Source organism: Parus major, chromosome 1A (assembly GCF_001522545.3).
Source record: "Parus major isolate Abel chromosome 1A, Parus_major1.1, whole genome shotgun sequence".
NCBI classification, from domain to species: domain Eukaryota; kingdom Metazoa; phylum Chordata; class Aves; order Passeriformes; family Paridae; genus Parus; species Parus major.
The window spans coordinates 9920206-9947363 of record NC_031773.1 but is presented as its reverse complement, the minus strand read 5'-3'; the positions used below and the strand labels follow the sequence as shown (position 1 = coordinate 9947363).

The 27158-nt window shown below is 38.1% G+C and overlaps 1 protein-coding gene across 1 annotated transcript; it reads right to left on the bottom strand.

Annotated features, from left to right (window-relative positions):
• Positions 1-1452: 1452 nt before the first annotated feature.
• LOC107204240 (guanine nucleotide-binding protein G(t) subunit alpha-3-like) lies at positions 1453-26699 on the bottom strand. The gene is made up of 8 exons (XM_015627094.3): positions 26311-26699; positions 19559-19601; positions 15516-15657; positions 11872-12029; positions 7771-7899; positions 3858-3987; positions 3510-3663; positions 1453-3127 (listed from the first exon to the last, which is right to left on the bottom strand). Exons 1-8 carry the CDS (start codon positions 26426-26428, stop codon positions 2937-2939), a joined length of 1065 nt encoding a protein of 354 aa, XP_015482580.1. The 5' UTR covers positions 26429-26699; the 3' UTR covers positions 1453-2936.
• Between the last annotated feature and the right edge of the window lie 459 nt (positions 26700-27158).

The following is a 27158-nucleotide window of genomic DNA, read 5'->3' as shown; positions in this document are numbered from 1 at the left end:
TATGCAGGGTCAGGCTTCAGTGCAGGTTTGGCCCTGCTGACCACGGGTGGGTGTCTGAATCCAGGAGCTCACTGACTCCACAGGGTACGTTCAGAAATACTTAATGACCTTAAAGGATTAGCCAGGATCGAGAGGGAAGTGATCCTGCTTGGTCTCTGGGGCAGCTCAGCCCAAGCAGGTGCAGGTGAGCTGGGTTTTACCCCATACAGTAAGAGCTGCCACCCTTGGGCCCTTCCTCCCTGTGTGTGTCTGGAGGAAGGAATTGTGAGCCTGCACATCTGGGGATGGCTTGGCTGCTGCTCCTGCCTGTCCTGGGGCTGTGGGTGACAGCAGCAGCCCCTGGAATGGGATTATTTGGGATACAGGCACAGGGTGAGATGCCTGCAGCACGGCTGCACACAGCACTGGGTGCAGGCACCCATCCCAGCCCAGCTCACTGTGGTGTCACGGGGTCACAGAGCTGCTGACCGGGCTGCAGGAGATCCGAGCTCCCCGACCTGTGCTGCTCCCCCAGCGTGTCCCCCAGTGTCCTGGGGACCTGGTGGCACTGCCTGCAGCCTCTTCTCTCCGAGGATCACGAGCTGAAAGCTCACTCCTGTCACGGGGCACACTTAGGCCTCCCAAACCTCGTCCACATGAGCTGGAAACCCAATCTGAGCAGTCTTAGCTGTATGAGCTTTGTGGCTGTGGTGTAAAACCTGCTTGATTTCTCAGGCTTTTGATGAAGAATATGTTTGACATTTACTTACTCATGGATTTTTTCTTAGAGACCTTGGCTTTTATTATGCCATCAAGGGATCAGGAATTAATGTTGATGTCACCATAGTTCAACTTATTCATTTCAAATTAGATTTATTGCTGGAAATGAATCCAGAATCCTTACCACTGGAAACAAACAAGGAATTAATCAAGTGAAGCGCTACAAATGAGGCTGCAGTAGAAATCCCAGCAATGCAAAATGTATTTTGGCTCTTCACATCCCACTTCTTTTGGGAGACCTAGAGACCCTGATGGCCCTGCTCATGCAGACAGCTTGCAGGATGCTGCTGTTCAGTGGCCAAGTTCCCTGTTCTAATTAAATTAACTAAAACACAGGGAGTTTATGGTGAAAATTATGTTGAAATATATTAAAAAATAAAAAAGACAAAGGCAGAAAGAAACCCTTTATCAAGGATTCTGTTTTAAAAGTAGGTGTTATTTCAAGGCCAAATTTCAAGTTTCAGTTGAATATTTTTAGAACTCTGTCATGCTCTAACTTCAGCTGGCAAATAAGTGTCACACAGCTGCTTGCTCTCACACACACCAAAACCTGCATTGAGATGGGGAAGAGAATGAGGAAAAGGTAAAGTCTGTGGGTTGATACTAGAACAGTTTAATAACTGAAAGTAAAATATAATAATAATAATAGCAATAATAGTAACAATAATAATAATAAGGAGAATGATAAAGAGAGAGAGGAATAAAACCTAATAAAACCAAGGGATGCTCAGTGTGGATGCTCACTACCTGCTAACCCATTCCCTGTCTGTCCCTGAGCATCATCAAACCCTCCTGGCCAATCACCCCCAGTCACTTTCCTGGGCATGATGTTCTGTGCTATGGAATGTCCCTCTGGCCAGTTCAGGTCAGCTGTCCTCGTGTCCATGTGTGCATCTTGTGGCATCTCTCACTGGCAGAGATGCTGAAAAGTCTTGGATGCAGGATCAGCGCTACTGAGCAAAAACTAAACCATCAACGTGCTATCATTATTCTTGCACTAAATGCAACACTCAGCACTGTGGCAGCTACTTGGAAGAAAATTAACTCTATCCAGGCTGAAACCAGGAAAAAGTCCCATTCTATTTAAAATAGTTTAATATTTCCTGTAGTTAGTCACAATGAACCAACAGGAGTTAAGGGAGAGCAGTTCTGCATTAGCAAGATCTTTGTGTAGAGAGAGGTGCTCTGTGCCAGAATCCCAAGGATGTGCTTTTGCCATGAGAACTTTGGGTTTACATCTGCTCTGCAGTGGTAGAAGTTACTGCTGCCATTCCTGCTGAGTAGCAAGATTATTAATCACATTTTAAGAAAGTCTGATATTTAATTATAAACCAAAAATGTTTCAACTTGCCTTTGTGACTTATGCAGAAACTGACAGTCATATAATTTTTATTTTTTTTTCTCCTTAGGGATTTACAAAACTTGCCTCCATCTTACTGTGTTTAATTTTTCTCAAATTGGGAATTTTGTCACTTTTGTATGTGTGCAGTTTTTATGCATATGTCCCTTAGCTCTCCTAACAAAACAGTATAATTAAACATTCAGATTTGCACTGCTTTTCATCACCCACCATCTAAATATGGGGAGGTTTGCTTTTGTTGAATAAATGGCATGTCACCTTCAGTTGTTTGTGTAACACAAATACAAAACAGATTGTAAATTATGTATTGATATTGTGTAAAGGTATAGTTTTCTTTAGGCTTCAATTACAAATAGGTCAGTTATATATTAACTTTTTTCATCCTATCACTAGAAGACTCAGGATACTGAGGTGTCCCCAGTTTCCTGAGAAGTGCTGATTTCTTGCTCTGGTGGAAGATTTTGCTGCCTATGGCATCAGGGATGGAACTAGGTGTTCTTTAGGGTCTCTTCCAAAGAATTCTATGAGTCTATGATATTGATTTAAGTAGGAATGCAACTTTGATTCCAATAGGATTTATCAGCAGCTGTCATCTTTGTAGAGCAGGAACAACTTTTTTTAATCTTCTTGTATCTGGAAGGTCTGTGTTGCTCTGCAATGCTTAGGCTGTACCCAACTAATGGTAGAGCCAATGGTAATGATGCTAATGGGTGCCTAACTGATATTGATTCTTACCTAGAGGGGCTTTTTTATTTCAGCCAGCACATCAGATGAAGAGAGGAAAGTGGAGTGAAGCTCTGAGCAAGGGAATTAAGGGTTAGAAAAGCCCACAGTCTTTCAGATTTTCTTTGATTATTATGTCTGTGACTGCATCAAAAACAAATTTGACATTCTGGGTGTCTGTGGCACAGGTCAAGTGACAATATATCTCTTTATCTTGTTTCCTTATGTTCAAGTCTAGAAATTGTTTCTTGATGTAATTTGCAGCATCTTCAAATGTGTTTTGTCCTAGTGGAAAGAAAAGTAAAAGCAAAAGAAGACACATTTTGACTGGCAGGTCCTCACAACTGCAAAGAGACAAGAAATATTTTCTGCTTTTTTTTTTCTTTTCTTTTCTTTCTATTATAATTAACTTCATGCATTAGGTATGAATTTTTTTATCTAAACTAGTTTTTCTCTTGCAATTTCTGACACATATTCTCTTGCATATGAGATGAGTTGAATTCTGGCCATGTCTGTCTCATACCATTCTTTCATGAGAAGATGCTTGGATAAGAGGCTTAATATTTAAAAGCTTATATATTGATGACCTGAGTCAAAGTCTCAGTCTTTAATGCATGGACTACACTAAACATCTAAATGTGCTTTCTCCCAGACACTCCAAACTTACCATTATACTCAGGAAAGCAGATATTCAGGTGAACTTTTGTTATTTTCTCTTGAAAGAGGTCTTTTTTGTTTAGGAACAGCACAATGGAAGTGGCTGCAAAGCACTTATGGTTGCAGATGCTGTTGAACAGATGAAGGCTTTCATGCATTCTGTTCTGTTGAGGTGCAAAAGATAAACATAAGACTGACAAATCTCATCCCCATATGTCATTTTACTGCAATGTTCTTTACTGGAAAGAACCAATACAGTGTAAAAGCCTTTAAATGGTTATCAGAGAATGGGAATGTACCATCAGAGAGTACATTAAAACTTAGAAGCAAAAAGGGCTTTTTGTCTGTTCTGACTCACCACTTCTTTATCTTCCACCAGAACCATGTCATAGGCACTGAGTGCAGCACAGAATATGATGCAAGTAACTCCTTCAAAGCAGTGAATCCACTTTTTCCTCTCTGATCGTTGTCCACCCACATCAAACATCCTTTGCAGAAAAAATAACATATGTACAGTGTAAAGCACTAATAAGGATGTAGTCATGCTTTTAATGCACAGAGTTCAAATGGAGATGAAAAATACCCAGTTTTCCCAAATATTGGTCTGTTTCTACCCCAAGAGGTCAAGGAGTGCTTTGTTACTCATGGTTTCGTAGTGGGTATAAAATGAAATAAAAAGGCTTAAATACCTGCATTTAGGATTAATTGTACTTTGATGTGGCACTTTGTGTTGAGGAAGTGGGGCTCAGTGAAGGACTAAGACTTGCAGGCTAGGATTTATTTAGGGCAGAGTTCTGAGACATTGACAGCAGACCCTCAAGCTTGGTGTCATTTAACCTATTCATGGTTTTGGTTGCCCTTTGTACAGTGGGAATTGTAGGGCTCTCCTTCTCTGCAATAATTTCCTTCCATCTTTGCCAGGAATTGCTACTGCCTTTGGGTAGTGTCACATGAACTTTCTATGGACTCTCTGTGGGATCCAAAGCCAGCTGGGCACACCTAGCTGGGAGCTAGTTAGGGCCCTTAGCCCTAGCTCCCAAGACTCACACTTGGATTTGCAGTTCTTCAGTGACAAGGGCTAGGGCTTCCTTTTCACTGTTCTTCTGAAACAAAAGGTGCCAAACTTGAAGTTTTTTTTAAGTGCATTAGAAAGCAGGGAAAAAAATAAAACAAAATTCAAATTTATCCTGCCCTTAGGTTTTCTGTTTCCTAGTGTGCATTATGACTTTTCCCTTTGTTCTCGGTTGTTGAACTTAGTACCGTAAAAAGTAATCCCCTGTTGGGTTACCCCTTCCTTCAAGAATATGCATTAGATCTCTGGATGCTGCAGTATCTGAAAATTAAACACAACTCAACAACTCTTATAGCAACAAATACAATGGGATTCAGTAAGAAAAAATCATGTCAGTAGTAAACAGAATAAGAATAATTTGTTACTGAAACATTGTTTTTTGCAGTATCTGAATCCTTTGTTTCCTTCACCATCAGCAGTGCAGTTGGTGTTTAAAAAAGGTTATTTTTTGTAATTTTTCATCCTTCTAAGAAAAAAATTAAACCCTTTCCAATGCTCATAATGTTTCTTCATCTGAAGAGCAGTATTTTTTTTTTTCTGGTACTTTTCATCTCTTTTTTTATTGGGTGTCTATAAAAGTAAATTATTTTGGAAATCGGGAAATTGTTGTGGAACAAGATTTTGATAATAGTAATGGCATTCTTTCAAGCATATCTTCACTGAGTTCAGAAGGTCTGCTGAGGAGTGGGGTCAACACAAATAAAGTGACAAATAAAGTCAACACAAATAAAGAGACTTTTGTCTCTGATTAGTACTCAAAAGTCTCCTATAATTACATGCCTTTCTTGATTTGTGGTGTATAACTGAAATAAGGGTTATGGCAGGAAAAACATATTTAAAAGCTTCAAAATTTAATCTTCAGAAAAGTTTAGTTTCGCCAGAGGTAATGTTAATGGGCAGATTAGCATCTTCTAACCTTAATTTGCTTCCCTTCTCTCAGTCCTGAACTTAACACTTGCACATGTAAAACCAAAGTCCCTCCATAAATGATAGAAAATTAGATTATCTTATTTTACTCAGATAGTCAAAGTTAGTCTAGAAATCTCTATATTCTCCCAGAATTTCTCTTGAAAAGCTTAGCTGAAGATACAGAGTTAGCTATAAACTCATTCAGTGGTACACACAGAGGCCTGAAGATTGAAATAAAGCTTGACTGATTTCAGTCAAACTCTTCCTAGCACACCAATAGAAAGGACACTAGATGACATATCATAGATCATAGATCATAGATCATAGATCATAGATCATAGATCATAGATCAGATCTTTTCTGAAAAATGTTTAAATATGTTCTAAGTCAACATTATTGAAATAAATTGAAAAGCACATGGAAGCTAAATTGCACTAAACCAGCAAAGTAACCACTAAACAAGCAGCAAATAAAAATCAATGTTTTCTGTGCAACTGTAATTCAGTTCCCTGGAGCAGTACTGGGATTTAGCCTTTTACTGCACAGATACAAAATATTTTCTGTCTCATTCAATTCAGTGAAGGGACAAGTGTTTAGTAAATGAGACATCTGTTCATGGGCTTCTTGTATCCATGTGTGGCTTGTGACCTGATCCCCATCAGTGCATCAGCCAGAACTCACTCTGAAGGTGTAAGTGCTCCTCTCTTTTGAGATGTTTCTATGGTATTTACCTAACTTGGTGCAGACACATCAGGATCCTCCAGCTGTTTTGCTTTGCTATGGAAATGCAAAGTACCTGGCAGGTTAACATGGATTTATAATTATTCTGCACCACTTCAGCAGCTCAAACCCCTCAGACTCCTTTGTAGAGATTTTACCTGATATTACTCAACTGCCTAAAGCCACCAATGAATTTGCTCACATGACACTACAGTGATGCACAGAAGAGAGGGTAAAAACAGTGGGTTTGTGTTTGTGATATCATTAAGAGCATTTCTCTTTTTGCAGACACTCAAGTAACTAAATTCCCAGTTGTGCTGCATTTCAGCTATACCCAAACACTAATGCTGATATTCTCATATCAGGACTGATGGCATCCATGTCAATGAGGATTTCCCTCTGGTGGTTTCTTTCTCCACCCTGAATTTCTTTCTTTCATGAACTATGACTGTAACTGAAGGCATTCAAGTTTCCAGTGTTCAAAGCTGTCTGGAAATATGTTAATCAGAGAAAAATAAGATGATGTCTATGACATTGCACTGTATCATTTGCTGGAAACTCATGAATTTTCATGAATGACCAGAATATTGATAGATGATAATAAGTTATTTGTAAGACATCTACCTCAGGATCTCATTTTGTATGTGCAGTCTCTGTTGTGTTAAAGCATCTGAGTGGTAGCATAGATGGTTTGGGGAATGCTTAATTGGCACATGAGGAGAAAGAAAGAAGCCAAATGAAAAATGTAAAAGTTATAATCCTCATGCTTTATAAATCTGTCTGTCTCTACAGGCAGTTTCTTGTCTAGACTGCATTCCTCAATATGTGTCCCAGCCTTTAAATTAAGAATTAAATGGATTTCAGTCCACAGAGAAAAGCATTATAGAACTCTGAAATGATAATAATTCATTCAAACTGTTTTCATGTGCAATTAGATGTTTTTAATTGGTTCACCAAGCATAACTAAATCTTGAATATCTGAAAGTGAAAAACATTCAGTCAAATTTCTCAGAGGCATTATTTTCAAAATTTTTTTCTGAACCTTTTGGTTATCATCTTAAATGAGCATGAAGACATGCTTGATAATGCTGAAATTTCTCATGGGACAGAATTTTATATTTTTTTTAGCCAACTGTAGTGCATTCCAGTGCTAAAAGCAGCTATTTCCACTCTCAAAAGAAGAGTGAAAGGTTGAGAGTGCATGTAAATTGGTAGACATCAAATGTTCTTTGCATGCTCTTAAGGATATTTAAGTAACCAAATTTCATAAATGTCACAATTACTCAAATGGCAGGATATAGCTAAAGCTTTTTAGACATTTACATATGTAAAAATGTCCTTTTAGAACCTAGTATTCTGTGACCTGTTTATAATGGTCCATTATATGCTCAAAGTTGGAGTACTGATGATAAAACCTCTTTCTTTTTTCAGCTGTGTAAACTGTTAAATTAAACTAGATTAAATGATATCACAATATCACCTGTGTCAACAAGGTGATAACAAATCAATACCTGTGAAAGAAAATACTTAAGATAAACCCCAAGAAGTCTGCAAAATATGGCATTCATACCTGAAGTTTAAATCCTTGAAAGAAAACTGAGTCTCTATAATGCCGGTGGTCTGCACTCGGGAGTGCAGGACATCTTGCTCAGTAGGGACATAGTCTGGCATTGCCAACCTGTCCAAATCATCGAGGTAACTAGGGAGAGTAAGGAAGAAATGGTGGTTGGTGAATTCAAAAAGTGAAATGTCCATTACATAATCACTCCACACTGAGGCACTTTTAAGTACATTATGCAAATTACACATTTAAATACAGTACTTTGGTTTTTGTTCAACTGAGTTCCACAATTCAGAGATTTTTTATTTTTTTTTCTTGTACATAGAAGTGCAATTCAATTGCACATAATAAAAGATCTTTCTGAGAATTGCAGCAAAGGAAAATCCTAATTTTCCTTAGGGATGCTTGAAAACCACCTTGTCACCAAAGGGGTTTTGACAATTTTTCTCTCAGTGAGTGGGAATTGCTACCTCAAGGGAAGAATCAGAAGCATCCTGCAGAAACAGATGCATAAGGAATCACCTCAGCTTGTCAGACTGGTTGCAACAGTATTTTCCTTCCTAAGTGAAAGGGAAGGAATAGTATTTTGGAGGAATTCCCTTTGAAGGCTGTTTTCCCTGTAGATCTCTCAATTTACAACAACAAGATACATGGTGATTTAAAAAAATATATATATATATTTTTTTTAAAAAAACAAAAGCTTCAATAAAACTGAGGATCCCCTGGGTTAGTGTTCTGATGAGCCCTTGAAAAACTGTGGATTATCTGCTTTTACTTCTGGTATACAGAGACAAAACTGCATGATATGGGAACCCAAATCAGATCTTTGAAACATGTTTTTGTCCAACACTTCTGTCTCTTCTAGGGGCAGACAACTTTCTTTAAATGACTGTGCAGAACCTCTGAATCCTACTGGCTGGTCTGGGAATCTGTGTAGAGGGGCTTTGAGCTGTCAAAAGGAGAAGAAAAGGTGATGCCTGAGTAGCTTCTTGCATTTTAGCCACAAATATTTAAATAAAGACCAAAGCAAGAAACCACACAACAGCTGGAGCATTTTCAGTGTCCAGTTGGCACCTTCCTATTTGTAGTCTCATGTCTCTGACAAACAAAACACTATGTCTCTAATGTCTGTTAGGCTCCATGCCTTCTTTTTTCCTCTCTACACTAAGTCTGCCCTGCTCAGTTCTGGTGCTCAGTTTAACCAGAATCTTCTAAAAGAAACCTCACAGATCATCATCTTTGTGTGCAATATTTGATAGATCTGTGTGGTAGTTTCACAGTTAATTTAAAAAAAAATAATTAAAAAATAGAATAATGAAAGAAAATAAAAATTAAAAAAGCTTGAATCTTTCACTTGGGTATTTCCAAGTAATGTCTGGAAGTGGGATTTCTTATTTTAAGTCAAATAAACTTCATCCAGTCTGCAAGGGATGTTGAACCTGATCTGAGTAATTCAATGTTTTCCCATTATTTGAGGCCAGGAAACAATCTGTTGGGAAAAGAAAAAAGAAACTATATATCTCTGTTTCTCTGAATAGGGGGCCTGAGGCAAGCTCAGCTCACCTTTGTGGAAGGCAGAAACAAAAGGTGTTTTGTTGTCTGTAAAGCATGTAAGCACTGAAATAAACACTTGAATATAAAATAAAATTCTGATAGTTCTTAGCCACAAATGCCTAAATTCAATTGAACACAGGCAGCTGTAATTGCAGAAAAAATTAGACCAAGTCAATTTTCTAGTTAAAGGAGCAGGAGGCAATTTCAGGCTCTTCCTCGAGCCGTAGGCAGCTCCAGGGAGAGACTGCAGACCATCACTGGGAAAGGAGGGAATGACAACAGGTAGGTCAGTAAATGCTGGTCTTTCCTTGGCTTGGATGAGGTGACAGGACTCCTGTCCCAAGAGGAAAATGACTGAGCTAGCAAAATGCACCATGTAGTACTGGTAGCTGTACAATGGCATGTAAAGTCACAATTTATAATCCCAACCTTGCCCCTTCCACAGCCATCATTCCATTTTAAAACAGAATTAGTTACAAGTGAGTTTAAGAGAGAAATTCCAGCCAAGTTGGACAAAGAGGAAATTTTTCTATTATTCATGCATGCCAATTTTTTTTTCAATTAAAGCACACAAAGGAAAAGCAGTGATGAAACTTCATTAGCATGAATTAACAGTGAAATATCTCAGGGAAGATAACCTCAAAAAGCCAGTTTACACAGTATTAATCAATAGTCTTTGTAGGATTTGATTCACAGGTGCTGAGAAACAGGGTTGTGGGTTTAAAAGAAATTTAACTGCAGCATTAGATGGTTGATTGACTGTAGCTGCCTTTGAACTTATCATTAGAAACCCAGCAGCAAGGGCAAATATTAAGTTGATTTTAATGGTTCAGAGCCAAAGGCTAGAATTTCAGAAGCATCAGGTACCAAAAGATGAAGACAGAGAAGCAAGATTTTCAAGAAATTAGCAGAAATGTTAAAGCAGATGAAAAACATCACTGTAGTTGTTTTTAATGTAAGTCTAGAAATAAATGATAACTACAAATACAATTTATATTAATTCCCTTAAATATTGAAGCCTATTGCAAGTTACAACAGGACACAAACAGTAACACTGAAAGGAAATTAATTCAGGTTCTTCTATCTACTTTGTAGACAAGAAGACCTAATTTGCCAGGCAGAGTGTACACCAAACAATGTTAACTGGTAAACAGTGTTTAGCTGTTTTTTTGTTGTTGGTTTGTTTTTTTTTTAATTTAAGAGGCAGTTTTCCTTTTACTTGTTATGACTAGCTTGTTATGGGCTTTTAGTGGGTAAGGCAGTGGAGCCTGTCAGCTTACATTAGAAAAAAATTTCTCTGTACCATTCTTATAAAAATAGAAAGCTGCTATAAAATACTGTCAAATCAGGCACAAATCAACATAGGCAGCATTTTCTTTGTTTAGGGCTCTTGCAAAAGGTCTTTATTCTTGTTTGGAAGATATAAAGTGATGAAGAATTTTTAATATTTTTTCCTGCATATTCCCTGCACTATATCTACAATTATTGAACTGTGGATGCCTTCAGGTTGCCTCCTGAAGCCCAACATTCAGCCATGCCTTTCTTTTCCTGCCTGCAGAAGGGGACACCCAACACCTCGGAAAGCTGCACCCTGCAGGTGCCCTCAGGCTGTAGGAGGAGCTCCAGGAGTGGGAAAACCTCCACCTCCAGGTCTCAGAAGATGGATCTCGGCTGGAACAAACCTCTGCCCCAGATCTGGACAGGCTGGAGCACTCTCAGAAGACTCTGACCCAGCGACACCTCCCTTCGTGGCCGAGTATGAGCTGAGTGAGAAGGCAGCTGGGCTGCAGCCTGCAGGAACAGCTGCAGGAACAGGCCAGGGACTCCTGAAAAGTCTAAAGTCACTGGCTACATCTGAGGTGAGATGTGCCCCAGCTGGATGGTGATCCTTTGTAGGGTTGAGCAGCCCTAGTCAGCCCCCAGCTTATGCGTCTGGCAGCTCAGGGCTCAGAGAGAGAGCTGGGGCTGTCAGGCTGGAGACTGGCGCAGACGAGGGGGAATGGTCCAGGGAACGCCTGTGCATACAGCCCGCTTAGTTTAGAGGAAAGTTTGTATAGTTTCTGCTGGATTTATACTTAGCATCTTGCAACATATACAAAGTATCACTCTGGAAAAAACCTAAACTGCTTCCAGTCACCTTTCCCTCATTCTGTCAATCCTAGAAATACTCAGAGGGGGAATATACTTTCTTTCTTGTTTACCATTTGTAAAGTTTTTCCACTCTGTAAGTTTTTTACCAAAAACTTACTGAAACAAATTGTTTCTGAAACCTTGTTTTCACTTGTTTCCTCCAATTAACCATTTCTGTTATTTTATAAACCTTAGCAACCCCCTCGCTTTTTCAGGTTAATGAGACATGATTTTCACAGGCCATTCTGCGTGGGGGCAGTCATTGTGGCAGCAGCATCCAGCTGTGCAGCATCCAGCTGTGCAGCATCCAGCTGTGCAGCAGCCAGCTGTGCAGCATGCAGCTGTGCAGCAGCCAGCTGTGCAGCATCCAGCTGTGCAGCATCCAGCTGTGCAGCAGCCAGCTGTGCAGCAGCTGGTGTCACCTACTAGGCTGCCGAGTCGCTGAGCTGGTACTCGGCCGCCCTGGCGAAGCAGGCCTGGGTCCCCCCGTCACGCCACAGTTGTTTGATGAGCTCAACCAGTTCAGAAGACATGCTGCCATCCTCCAGAGTTGTTGCCATGGAACACAGCTTCCTCTCGTCTTCCTAAAGAGAAATTTCAGTAAATATTGTGCAAGCGTGCTGTGCCCCTTCACCTCCTTGAAGATGTGCTTGGTTTATAATGAGTTGCAAGGGCAAAAATTCTCATTTTCACTGTTTTGTTTTTTTTTTCTGGTTGCTGTACTGGCCTGTGCATGTAAACATCCTTTTACAGGCTCGCTTCCCTTTAGGTAGCACCAAGGTTAGGCTGAAATTGTGATACACAGTTTTCATCTTTTTACTGTTTTGTTTTGGCTCAGTTTCATCTTGCCATAAGCATCCACAAATAGTCCAGCTTGGACGGAAGGCTTTTATATCAAGAGAGAGAAATAGGGTATCAAAAATTAAGTTTAAAAGTTTTTTAAACTTTTTACATTTAAATTTAAAATTTATTATAACTATATCAATGCAGAAATCTATATTTAAAAGTGTTTTTGAATGTTATGGTAAGAAAAATATTCTTTAGACCCCAATAAGAAATGTGACAAAATAAATATGATTAGTAAATGAATTTCCCATATGTGGGGAAGAAGAAACCTGTACAGAATAAAATCCCAAATATTTTAAATATATTATTCTGTAATTTCTTCCTTTCATAGTCAAATAAAAATATTTTAAATAATCTATTTCATTAAAAAAATATTTATTTTCAGGACTTAACACCTTAGGAATTTACTGTAAATTAAGAGCATTATTAATATAGTCGCTTACCGTAAATAAAGAGCATGATTAAAATAGTCATTTGATACACTGCCACAGCAAGGGATAATTATAAAACATAATTCCTTCCTAGTCATAGAAGTAGACAACTCAAGTGACTTGCAGTCAATAGTTGCAAAAGTATAAATGGATTCTGAGAGACTCTGTTTTGGCAGGGAGTATGTTTTATTCAAAACCAGGAAGCATGTTCACAAAAATTTTAAACAAATTTATTTTAGGAATGTTCTATATCTTTATGTCTCAAGAGGAACTGCAGTTTATGGAAACTTTATAAAAGTCAGAGACAGATCAAAAATTGAACACTGAATTTTTTTCTGAAAGAGAAATTGAGTAGGCACGGAGAAAAAAAAAAAAAAAAAAAAGAGAAATTGAGTAGGCACGGAGAAAAATCCCAAAAACTGGGGAAATAACCACTAGAAAATTGCCTTCAGTGGAACAAGGGAGGAGGACAGCAGGATAATTGCCCTTCTACATCAAACAGCAGCAGCTCCATTTCCACCCCCATGCCCTCCTGCAGTGATGGGATCAGCAGAAGCGAGTCACGCTCTCGTGTGTGCCCGCATTTGTCTCCAGGGTGCACACTTGCTCAGCTGCAAGATAAGAGTTGGAATATTCTCTGCTTCAAGATATGACATATCACGGAATGATTACAGCTATCCACCTACTAGGCTGTAGGTTTCATGGTCTACAATGAGAAGCCTTGAGTTCAGAGTCTCTAGGTGTAGAGGGTAAATGTTCATTGATTATTATGCAAAAGGGAGAACGTGTGGATTTGGGTGCTTATGTAATAAAGGAAGATAGCAGCAGATTGAATTTATCATAAACCTGATTTCTACAATGCTTTTTTTTTTCTCTCTCTGGCATTTCCAAAGACTTCAGATGATTTTCAAAAACAGATTGGAATGATGTTTTAGAAAGAAACAATTACCTCGCTCCCCAGAACAGATGTTCTGTAAATTAAGTGCTAAGGCCTTTTCTGTACCAGTGAGATGTATTTGCAGGCAGACCTGGAACGTGGATAAGCACTTTTCTTTTGGGACCAAGATAATCCCAGTCCTTGAATTAGAAGACTTTGAGCATCTAAATCTGGACCAGAACACACAGCAAGGACAAAGTCCAGCTGAAATCAAAACTTATATAAAAACAACTCAAGCTTACCAAAGGTTTATGATTTTATGTAAGCTAAGATTTTGGAGGGTTTTGGGAGAAAAGACAATGTTTACTGGCAATTCAAATAAATGTGACCAAAATTTCTATTTTCTCCAAAAATCACATCCAGGTTGCTCTTCTGTCATTCTGGGGGAAAAGAAGACAGGCACTTGCAAATGTTCTGTTCAACTGTGTTCCTAGAACCTAATCTGCAAAGACAGCAAGAATGAGCTGACTGTGCTATAAATGATAAACTTACAAAAGCTATATTTTATGCAGTGGGTTACAGATAATGCTAAGAAATGGACTGGGCTATTTAACACATTCTCCATGCTGTGAAGTCCCTTCAAAAGGGTGTCTATGAATCTGGCGTAGAGTGAACCTGTACAGATAACTCAGAAAATTTGTCAGGGTTGAGAAAAGAGAATGAAATACTGGGCCACAGAACATATCTCAGTACCAGGTGGCAGAGTCTGCAGATGTCATGGGCTGAGGCAGGCAGGATTTGTGGCCAATGCTGCAAGGTCCAGCTGTAGCCATGGCTTGGGCCATGCAGGGTGGTTGATGGCTCCTTATGCAGTACAGCACATTAATATTGTCCTGTTTTGTGTGTGCTGCTTTTGGGCCTTGTTACATTTGTTTGAATGACTTGCATTAATGGAAAATATTTAATTTCTATTTTGACAAATGCCACTCTGAGCTTTAGTAACCTCTGAAGATTTTGTATATCCTTTTTTAGGTCAAAGTACCACATGTCGTTATAATGAAATGTAGACTTCTGGAACAAGTAAGGCTCTTTCAGATAAGCAGATGTTATTCCCTCCAAGATAAACCTCTAGGGATTAGGCAGAATTTGCCAAAACTGGAATCAACTGATATTCTGACAGGCATTTGAGCAATTCTCAGCAAGATCTGAATTACAAGCTAAGTCATTAGATTTAAGAGAATCTACAGATTTTCTTATGTAGAAGAGAATTAAGCATGGAGAAGAAAAGCTTTTCCTTTATTTCTGTCCTTGAAAATTCAGTGTGATTGGCAGAAGACAACAGGTCTTCTTGCTGTGGCTTTGCCTCCACGTGCTTGTGCAGAGGATTATTGACAGTGTCAGGAATGTTGGGCTCCACTCCCCTGTGGTGCCAGAGTGCCAGTACTGTGTCCACACAGCAGGGAGGTCTCTGCTCCTGGAGCAATGACACATTGAAATGCTCCCAACATGTCTACATGACCTTTCCTTACAAGGCTGAACCCCAAGGTTTGGTCATAAAAGGAAAATATTTTTTACATTTCCCAATAGCAATAAGTAAGTGTCTAAGCAGCTAAGAAAATGTTCCTTGTTTTTTGTTTGGTTTTTTCCTTTTTCTGCTTTTTTAAAATGTCTTTTCAACTTGAACATTTCTTTTCTAGCAATCAAAATGTGAGTATATGCAAAGGTTAGACCTCAGGCATCAGTTCTGAGAAAATAAGGGAGGACATTTTGTCACATGTAACTCACATGGTACTCAGTTTCAACAGTCATAAAGAAAATATTGGATCCTCTTTCTTCTACTAGTCTCTACTATTTATTACCAAAAAAAAAAAAAGTGTTCTAATGCCTATTTCAAGAAAAAAGGTGTCAATACTCACAGTTCTAGCAGGATTTTCGTAACTGATTCCTAACTTAGTCATTGCTTTCACAATAGCCAGGATAGACTGCACTGCATTACTGTAAACAATAGGTCTGAACTCCATGCGTTCCTCGTAGGTGAAACCATCTTTATGGATGATCCTGGTGAAAAAATAAACAACACAAAGCTTATGGGATGCTTTAAAAAGAAAAAAGAAAAAAACAAAGAAGAAAATGTAATGAAAAGTTAGGTCAGGTGCTTTTGTGGTCAGTGTGAGAAAGAATTGAATCCATATGGCCCTTGGAAAAGCATTTTTCAATGCTTGATCTGCCTGTTCTGCTAGAACAGCAAAAGAGAAGTTTTTGTCTATGTGGGGTTAACTGTCTGCACCCAGTCTGAGTGGATAGATGCTGGTTTTTCCCCTTGGGGAATAATCTAAAACAAAGTATTAGTCTAGAACAGGGACCAGGCCTATCTCTGGAGATACAGGGCAAGATACATTTCCATACCTAGATCTGTAATTTCACTATTAACAACAATATTTGTTATGGGCTGTCATTGCTTGTTCAGTCATTCTGATTTTTATCCAGAATCTTACCTAGATAGAAAAAATATTGGAAAAAATGTTTCAACACTGGGAGGCACTTATCAAAAAATCAAGAAAAAGAAATGTTAGTATTTCTTTGTGCATCTTCCAGTTATAGCAATGACTTATTATCTCCAGGCTTTGGAGACATGCATTTTACTCCAGAGGATAAAGAGCCTTAGTAATCAATTTCAGTAATCTAATTCTGACAGAGGAATTAGAATTTCATAATCCTCCTTGACTGGAGAATGGCATGTGGCTAAAATTCTCCAAATTAGTGTACAGATTATATCATGGCTTGGAGGAATCTTTTTCCATGAGTTCTGAAAAAGATGAAATCTTCACTGACTTTGGCCTGGTGTGCTCTCAATGAACAGACACCAAACTGCTTTGGCTGCTGGAACCAAGGCTCTATTCTTCCTCACCTCATCTGGTCAGAGATGAAGGCTATTTAATACAGAATTTCTGGGCTTTGGGGTTTGGTGTTTTACCCAATCTTGCCTGAGATACACTCTGGACAGAGTTACCTAAGTGGCCAAGCCAGCCCTGTAAAAAAATATTACTCTCACATACACTCACACAAAACCCAGATGTGTCTTAACATCTGTTTAATTATGGATGTCAGAAAACTCAGAAGTTGCATTCTATAGGAATAACATCTGTAGGAAAAAAAAGGCTCTCTAAAATGTTTTCCCAATCACTTCTAGATCAGACAACTCTATGAACACTCCTTTGAAGCTTTGTTGTTTGTTTTTTTTTTCTGAATGCTGTTTTCATCATGAATTCAAACAAATTCTGCAAGATTCAAAGGAGTCCTGTTGAACTTGGAAGAAAGGAAAAAAGAGGAGCTCGTGGAGCAGAGACCCTCCATTTTATGGATGCAATCTTCTGAGGCTTTTATTCACAAAAGCAGGGCTATCATCAGATAGGTGCCTTTGATTCAATCTCAACAGGCACAATGAGTTACCAAATATTTTGCTTCCTGCTTTTCATTCACTGAAGTATTTGTAGAAACTTCATACTGCTAAATAAGAGCACAGCACAGAGATACACAACTTGGTTTTAAAAAACTTAGATTGCACATTGAAGTTAGAAGCACAGAGCTTAAGAGATTTTTTATTTAGTAACTCTCATAACCATCCTCATCTTTTTATGCTGCAAAGGCCTTGCAGCATATCTGTATTGTGAGCTTCAGAAGATATTTTCTAAAGCTTAGTGGAGAGATATAACTTTGATTGAGACTGAAAAAAATGTGATTTATTAATTAGAAAAATATGTTATTAGTCATAAAATTATTATGATTTTTCTGGAAATGGTATTTTCAGCAAAATGATATTTTTTGTAAGCATTTATCAGTATTCTTTAGAAAATGCTGCACTTCATTGAAAAAAATTAACTGATATTGTGGGTTTTAACTAAAAAATCCCTTTGAAATGTCCTTGCTTGTGACAGAATGATGACATTTTATACGAAAAAATACAATTTTTGTGAACAATTTTCCTGTAAAATAATTCATATTTGTGATCAATTTGACAGCTCAAAAATGCAAAAGTCTTTAAATATAACTCTCAGCTTTGCAGTGTTCTCCCCCTCCTCCATGCTGTTAAATCTTATCAGCCTTCTTAGAGTTCTCACTTCAGAGGAAGAACTTTAATCTGCTCCTGTTTGGGGAAGCTTTGAGCACAATGCACCTCACTGGTTTGCTGAGTAGGGAGGGTCTCCAGGATGGAACTCAAAACAGAAATAAATTTATCTACTATTTAACTGGAAAAAAAAAAGTATTTGGTGGATAGTTCTGAATCTGCTGTATTATGAGTTGCTGAAATAGTTGAAATTGTTCTTATGACATAATAATTTTTACTTAACTCTTTAAAATACATTGGTGAAGATAATAAATAGGAGGGGAACTTAAGCTCAGAATAGTATTACCCATTGCAGGCTGCTTGATTTTTACACAGGAAGAGATTGATGCTTACAAAGTGGGATCAAATAAAAACAGCTGCAATCCCCTTGTACTTTTTCTGTATTTGGACAAGTTTAGGAATCAGGCCTGGACATCTTTATGAAAATAAGACTAAACACAACAGCAATATTTTATCAGGTTGTGCAGTAAAGGAGGACCTTTGTTATCAGTGTAAGTATGGACCCTTGAACTTTGGTGGATTATTAATTTAAACCAGATACATAATTAGCATTTTGGTAGCCTTTAAAACAAAAAAAAACATGTATGAATTTAGTTGTAACCTGCTTTACTAGATATGAAAATACTATCAAACTAAAATGTAAATCAGCACACACAGGCAGAGAGATTTGACCTTCCTCTTCCAAGGCAAGTGAAGCTCCTGACTTCAATCTGTGAGGCACCTTATACACTTTGAGCAAACAACCACAAGTATTCTTGCAGTAGATTTATGATGCACTCACAGTATCTCTGTAACCAGATAATCGGTCCAAATTCAAACAGGGATTTGTGCATATGAACTTGTACAGCATCTTTTGGTTTTTTTTTCCAGGTTGATTAATGTATAAAAACTTTTTGTGTTGATAATGTTCTTACTAACAGGAGTTCTTACATCAGTCCCTACCCATTGCATCATGGGTAGCAGCTGCTCATTCTGCAGGCAGCTAAATATATTCTCCCCTGGCCTGTGGGATACCTTTTTAACCTCAGCAGGAGCTCTGGAGACCAAGAATGATCTATAGAGGCCAATTTGGGGAAAAAAACCAATCAACCAACCAAGAAAACAACCAACACCACCAAAATAACCCCATCCCCCCAAAAAAACAGGAAGAAAACCTTCTCTGTTCTATGGTAAAATGTGAATATTTTCATACTTGCTCTTGAAATACAGTGAAGTCAAATGAAATTAATAGGAGAGATGATTCACAACAAGTGTAATTTAACTGTGGAACTACTTGCTGTAGAATGTTGTGAATGTGGATGTTGTTTGCATTGGTTCAAGATCCAGGGATAGACATGGATTAACTGAGGGCTGCTATAGACACAGAGTGGTGCTGTCTTGGTTTCAGGATGGCTCCCAAGCCACAGATCATCAGATACTGCCAGGGTACCCAGCACAAGTGTGTTGGCTTGGCTGCTCTGATGGTCTTCTGCAAACATCCTCCACTGGCATCTGCTGGAGATGGGGTGTGCCAGGTGGATCAGCCAGCACTGCTTTGTCTCACACAGGCTCACTCCCACTGCAGCATTCCCACCAAAGCCAAGGAAGCAGATTCTCGTCTCCGTGCATGGGACCAGTGCATGATTTGGTCTGTCAGATTTGACTACCAATCCACCTGTGTGCCTCAGACATTTTGTAATTTTCTTTATATTATGTTTGAATGGAAACTTGATTTGAATGATGTTTCTTTGCATTTTATTCAAATAAGCATAAACATTGTAATAAGGGTTTAGCTAGACAGCTTATACTACAAATACCAAATTCAACAGCTGATATGCATATTCAGATACTTACTTCATTTGCTTTACAATAGTGCTCTTTCCTGACTCTCCAGCACCTGCAGAAAGGGGAATGTTGAGAAGATATGATTGATAGATGAATAAGAAGCAAGTATTAAAAATAACTCTCTGGAACACAGAATTTTCTATCTACGAAGAGAAGTGCAGATGTCTTAGTTTCTCATTGTACTAAATATAAACCCTCTCAAATGTCCATTTGGATTTAAAAATAACAAAGTCTAGGTAAAAGTATTAATATTGAAAAGGAAAGGGACACTTGAAGTGAATGTTTAGTCAATTAAAGAAAATTACAGAATTTTTAATTAGCAAGTAAATAAAATATGGATATTTTGCTTTCATCTCTGGCAGATGGGCAGGAAAACATGAACAAAGTACAGGCTCTGATAGTGTCCCATTTATTACCTGATTTATAGCTGCTCCATTGATGTGTATTATGACCTGTAAGCCAAGTAAACCAGCTCCACGCCCTTCAGCCAGCTTCCATGAGCAACTGGAAAACATGTGACCTGGCAGCAGATGAGCAAAAGTCTTGACACTGTGTTTTTGCATCAGTTCTTCTGCCACATGGTCTTCTGCCATGAAGTATTGTGGCTGAAAATGGGAAACCTGCAGAACAGTGGGCCAGCTCCACCCTGGGAATGATTATGCAGGAAAACCCCACGGCTGCTGAGAAGGTGCAGGCATTTGCTTACACACCCAGTTGAAGAAACCAGGCCATAGGTCTGGCCAGATTATGTACTACTAATTGGGCCTTTTATCTCATGGAAAGTGAGTAATCACAATGCAAAGTGTCTTCACTGCAAATCAACACCAGTGACTATCATCTTCGGTCAATGAGAGTGATGAGGGTTGACAAGAGCTGACAAAGAAGAGATGGATTTTGAAAGCACCTGAAGAGAGGATTTAACTTTGGGAATCCAGGGGACAGGATTCATAGCATCCGAGAATATGCTGGTCCTCACAAGACACCCCAAGACTCACACCCTGTGCCTGAGAGCATTGTCCAAACACTTCTTGGACTCTGTCAGGCTGGTGCTGTGACCACTTCTCTGGTGAGCCTGTTCTGGTGCCCAGCCACCCTCTGGGTGAAGAAACTTTTCCCAATATCCAGTCTAAAGTTCCCCTGACACAACTTCATGCACTTCCTTTGAGTTCTGAACCAGGCTGAGGATGGAGGCTGGTGGAACCCCATCAGTGACAGGTCCCCAGCCTGGTGTCCCCCCATTCACTGTGACCTTTGTGCCTGACCCGTGAGCCCATTGCTCATCCACTGTGTAACTCCAGCTGTGCACACTTTATCTAGAAGGATCTTGTGAGAGAAAGTATCAAAAGCTCTGCTGAAGTACAAAAAGATTAATCACTGCTTTTCTCCTTGTAGATCGCTGTTTACCTCATGGTATGGTGTCAAATACTTCTGACAAAACCAAAATCCAAGGCCTAAGTTTTTTAAACAAGGTCTTCTCAGTAATTGGAACAAATTGATTCCCTTTCAAACAGATTTTGTAAAGATAACAGCATTCAAATGAAAGGGATTAATTTACTCAAATGAATCACAAAAGACAGCAAACCATACTCAAAGCATTTTCGGAAACCCATGATGTGAATGGTAGAAGGTGTGAGAGAAAAACAAGCCCATGCAAAATGGGCTGATGCTGCCATCTGTCACAGTTTGGAAAAAATACAAATTTGTTGTAGATCATGTATTATCCTTTCAGTGACCTTCTGAAGAACTTGGTAAAGCCCTGTCAGCAGAGTAGTGTTTGCTACACTTTTTGTAGGGAAGCCTGTACTGAGAATTCATACATTCGCTTCATGGAAAGATGCCAGGAAATATAATATAGACATTAACTTCTCTTCCAGGTCTAAAAGATGGTGTTAAAATAGAGTGAGAGGCATAATTTATATCTTTTGGATGTATTTTTCTACCTCTGTTCATCTTTAATTTTCAATCCAATAATGCTTTTATCTAAACAACAGATAACAACTTTCAGACTTTTGCTTCACCATGGAGTATCATCTTAGTTGTAGCAGCATTTTCACTCCAGGAAGTGGGTCAGGATTAATTTTCTTTGCACCTAATTTTTTTATTCCTTCCCTTCACCATGTACCCTCCTCCTTTGGCCAGTCCCTGGTGCAGAAGACCAGGGATAGGGTTGTATTTCCACCTTCTGTAGTGGATTTCTTCTTGCAGAAATAGTGGCAAAAGTGCATCACAGAAGACCTGGTGTGACTACACAGGGAGCTGAAGGCATCTTCCTTAAGCCCAGATTTTCTGAATCATAGACAAAAACTTAGGAGAAACAGTCTTGTTCTGAAGCTCAGAAAGAACTTAATTAAACTGAGTTTTAAAAAACTCTGTCAACTGTGATGATTTATAGCTCCAGCAGACAGGTACTAGTGATAATAAGTCATTGCCATATTTTATATTTCACATATTTAAGATCTTAAATCTTAACTTAAATTTACTTCTCATTTCTGTCTCTATTTCCTTAACATGGGTAACTGCACAGTGAACACTGGCACAAGAGTCTCAGTCAATGCCTGAAACTCCGGCACAGTTCCTGGGAGGTGAAAGATGTCCCCACTGCCAGTAACATCAACATTTCTTCCCAAAGATCACCTCCACCATGCCACATTCACCTTCAGTGAGGTGCTGAGCTCTGGCTGGCTGTGACCTGCATCTCTCCTTGCTTTGGGTATTCCAGAACTGCATCCCACCCTGTGCCAAGCCTACTGTGGTTCTGGGCATCCTGGGACTGAAGAGCAGGCTCAGGAGGAGTGGTCATACAGCAAGGCTGCAAAGGAGCTGTCCCCCAGCATCTTGACACAGATCTCCCTCCAGCTCTAGGAGTCATGTAGACAGAGCAGAAATAGGAAAAAACCCAGAGGTGTCTTGAAACCCAGTGAGAGTCTCACAAATCCAAGTGGAAACAGAACCCAGCCCCTCAGCTGGGGTTTGACATTTTTGTTTTTGTAAGCAGAATTTCTTTGAATAGTTGTGGAGAGTATTAGCTTTCAAAATTAGCATCTGCTCCGAAATTCTTATATATTAAAGTTATTTTGTGTCTCAGATAAAGAATTATTATCGCTTTATAGTTATTATTCCTGTGGAAGGAAATGTTTAATTTTGAAAAGTTTCCAGAATTAAACATAAGGAAATAAAAAAACCCTGCTGAATACTTTGTTTAAAACCTGTCAGAAAACCCACTGACAATGACATAAATCAGCAAAAAACAGAAGAAAATATTCAAATAAAATTAGAAAATGTTTCCCACCCCTCCCTGAGGTTTGTCTGTGCCATTCAGAGCTCTGGATGTTGTGAACTGGAATGGAAATCATATCTTCCTGGTCATCTTATGAGACTCAACAAACTAAGTCTATAAGAGAAAGAAACTTGAGGAAAAAAATTCTAAGATACAACCCTCTTGAGAGAACAGTCTTTAAATACTGGCCCACCCTCCAAAAAAGAAAATCAGTATATTCCCAACAATGGGATTATTGGGCTGTCTTTGTGCCCAAAGCCTATGTTTGCAGAACAGGAAGTTAAGCTCCTGTACTACAGTAACTGATTAATTTAACTGGTGTTATGTATTTATACTATAAATTTCTACATTCAGACTACCTACCAGAGACCTTTCATAGTCAGTGGAGATAAATATTTGTTACAAAAACTAAATCAAACAGCTTCAATTTCTGCTCCCCTGAAGCAGATGTTTAAATTAAATTGTGTAAGTTTTTCCCCAAAAAGGAGTAAAGTGAGATGAGGATGACCAGTTCTGTGGTCATTGCAGATAATGAGACATGGAGTAATACTTTGAAAATAAATAATTTAAAATGTTAATGATTGTTTAGACTGAACTTAAGTTCTTATTTCTGTGAAACATCACTGTGAGCATCAGCTGTTTTGGTGGTATTTGGAATGTGCACTGCACTTGGCACACCTATAAATTGAAAGCTGGCATCCTGCCAGGCATACAAACTACATGTGATGTGGCAGGCCAGGTACGGCCCTGATACAAAGGAAAACAATCACCTTGGAATTTGCTCCAGACCCATAAAACAACCTGCTCTTTTTCAAGTATAAATATGTAGAGACCAGATTCTTGGAAATGTTGGGGGATGGGATGGCTTTGATAGCATGGGAACACCCAGCACAGAGAACTTTATGCTCTTGGCTGCTGGCCAGCTTGTGAGGAACGTCAGAAAGTGACACCATTTCCATCCTCACCCATACAAACTTTAAATCATAGTGTGTCTGCCTGGGTCACAGAACTTGACACAAAAAAACATTGTGTCTTTTCTTCTGAATACAATTTCTATTTTTTGTAAAGGGATCTACTGGAGGCTGTAGAGACAACATGCTATAATTTAAATATTCCTCTCAGAAAAGAGTCAGAATACACAGTTTTTTTCACATTTTAGGTGTAAGGAAAAAAAGTGATTACACTGAAAAGCTTATGATATACATCTCAATTTTTTTCTTAGTACTTTCTACCAACCTGCCTATTGGAAAAAGAAACGATGATATCTGGTCTGAAGTATAAAGGCAACATAAAGTCTGGCTGAAGAGAAAGCTAGGACTATGTAGCACTAGGCTGGCTTGAGTAGAGCTGCCCTTGATTTATGAAGTCTAAAATTTGTGTAATTTCTGATATAATCTCAGAGGTGTGGAAAGATAACAGGTACAAATCAGAACATGGTAGATTTATTTAATCCTTTCCTATCTGGCCCTTTCACACAGCCCCTATGGAAGACATGATATTGTGCCCCCTCTGCACATTGCTTCAGCATCTCTGGTTCCAGATGTTTGAGAGACACTTTCACTCTTGTGGTGCAATAGGCTCCAGATACACAGTTTATTCACTTCTCATTTTTTTAAAAACAAGAAAATTTAGGTCATTAATTTTTTTAAAATTTTTTTTTTGTCTGTTCATTATGTGTTTTACGAAGAGTCTCTGACCTGCTCAGGAGAAAAAAAAGCCTTCTGAAACATTATCCACTGACAAATTTCAATTTTTATCATGTGTGACATGAGTAAAGGAAGATACTGTAAAAATCTATAAAGAAGTATTTCAGATCCAAACAACAATCTTGTCTCATGAAAAGAGTGCTTCCATAGCTAATGAAACTGAAATATGTTCAGGTTGGAAAGAAACATAATAGAAGTCTTTTCCATATAGCTTGCATTGAATTTCAAAGTATTTTACTAAAAGTATCTCAAGTATATTAATAGTTTCAGAAGAAGACTGATTATATAGGAAACATTTAAAACTAAATTCCTTAATACTAAATACATACATATGTTCAGTAAATTCACCAATTTACTTGGTGTCCTGCTGTAAACCAGCTTTCAGTAATACTGTAAGGGCATAAAACCTTGAAGATAAAACTGCTTAACTTATATAAATTCCTCTTTATCTGGAAAATTCCTCTTTATCCTATACATTCCTCTTAAAGGATTTCTTACTTTTTCCTCATGGATAAGGTTGGATAAGGTCAAAGACAGAATGCTGAATTAGATAGATCTCAGTTTCCCAATTTCTTTTTGTAAAACTATATATAAATTATTTTAAATTTATGGAATGTTAAATTAAAAGATTGTTCTGGGGTTTTTTGACCAACTTAAACTTTCCTCATTAAGAGCAATATTTTATATTACTGTGGCACAGAAAATCTGTATTCTTAATCGGACTGAAAAGCTTTGTACCATCCAAATACTGATGGTACATAAAGAGTACCAAAAACTGCTGTTTTCCTATTATTATTTGACAAACCTGCTTGTTCTTCCCTTATTTATTTTGAATGATAATTGTTTGATTTTTAACAGATATAAATAGACCTTTTTCATAAGACACAAAAAACCAGAGTTGATTTACTTTAGATAAAGGATCTAGTTGTCTGAACAAACATCAGTTTAAAAGCATTTGCAAGAACTGCTGTTACAAGAAAGGCAAAAAGAGAAACACTCTAATGATTAAAGACTGTTTTTCTATTCACTGGGAGAAACGCTGTTAACTTTTACAAGAGGTTGTTAGAAGAAAAATATTAAGACAATGGTGGTGTTAATGTGCTCTTGGATATTCCTTGTAAACTACAGAGCACCATGGGAATAAAAAGACAAGAATAAAGCTGTATCAAGAAAAATAATGTCTTTTCTTTTGTAATTATAACCTCTGTCTTCTAATAAATTGATCACAGTGGGGATTAGAAGTAGTAGTTTTTGAGAATATTATCTCTATTCATCTGAGAACTTTTCATTCCACTCTCCATTATACATCAAAAAAGCCATTCTAAATCACTTTCTGTGTCCTTAAAAAATGGAATGAAACACTTTGCAAGACAAACAATATCAATATCTTGTGACACGTGTGGATTTTTTACCACTTATCTTAATCCTCCTGCAAATTAATGCATGAAGATCCATGAAAAAAAGAGATGTCTGCTATGTTCCGTGCAAGTTTGTAACATAACATTTATTCTAAATGCAAGTTCTCATTTCTCAAATATATTCAAAGTCAAGGATTTATAACATTTAAAATTTAATACATGCAGCAACATGGCCATTTCCAGCCTATTCCTTGTGTCTTCATGAGTGGCCACAACCAGAAAATATTTTAAACATATATTACAGAATATTCTTCAAATAAATTAGTGAGACCTGAGAAATTCACTGTACTGAAATGTAATTCCAGAGGAAAGACAATCCCTCAATGGAAAAGCATTATGAGCAATTTTTATTCTATTTACCCAACAGCAGCAGTTTGACTGTCCTGGCTTCCCTCTCTGCATCTTCCTGGAGTTTCTTTTCCAGTTCTCTGGATCTCCTGGCCGACTCCTTGCTCTCTGAACTGGCTCCACTGCCCATCTTGAGACAGTAAAAATTCTCTTTCTGCAGCTGATTTACTTCTTATCAGCTTTAATTCAGGAGGACAACCATCAGTGCTTAAGGAAAATTTTAAAATCCCTTTCGACCTCTCTGGTCAGCATTCAAATCCAATGGTCCTTTTTCACCTGCCACATGACCTGGAGATGCTGTAGGCAGACATTTACATAGGAACACAAAAAAGAAGTGTTGTGATGTCATACAACTGGAGTTACCCATTCAAGAGCAAACCAAGGTATGCATATATCTCTCTTCTGGTTCAGGGAGGTTTGCTTCACACACTCCAAAAAAAATGTGCAAAATGTCTTGAAACAGGATTGGAAATAACTATAGAGTAAAATTTTCAGCTTGTGTAGCAGTATGCATGCCCTGAAGCAAAAACCCCAGCACTTCCATTTTTAAATTTTCATCTTTCTCAGTGCTTATAGCTCTAAATATATGTATCTTATATTTTCAAATGACATAATTTGAATTATTTTGATTTATTATTTTTGATTTATTAACTAGCATGTGGAATGCTTGCTGCATTTTCATATTATGGTAAGTACATTTATTTTCTTGGAATGGTAAAGTACACCTTACAGTAACTTGTAATAATTTTGCGCAGACATTCCTTCATTAATATCATAATCTTAGCCATTTTTAAAAATTATTTTATTAGCAATTATCAGTTTTGGCTGAAAGCACCACACCTTTTCTTAAAAAAAGGGCA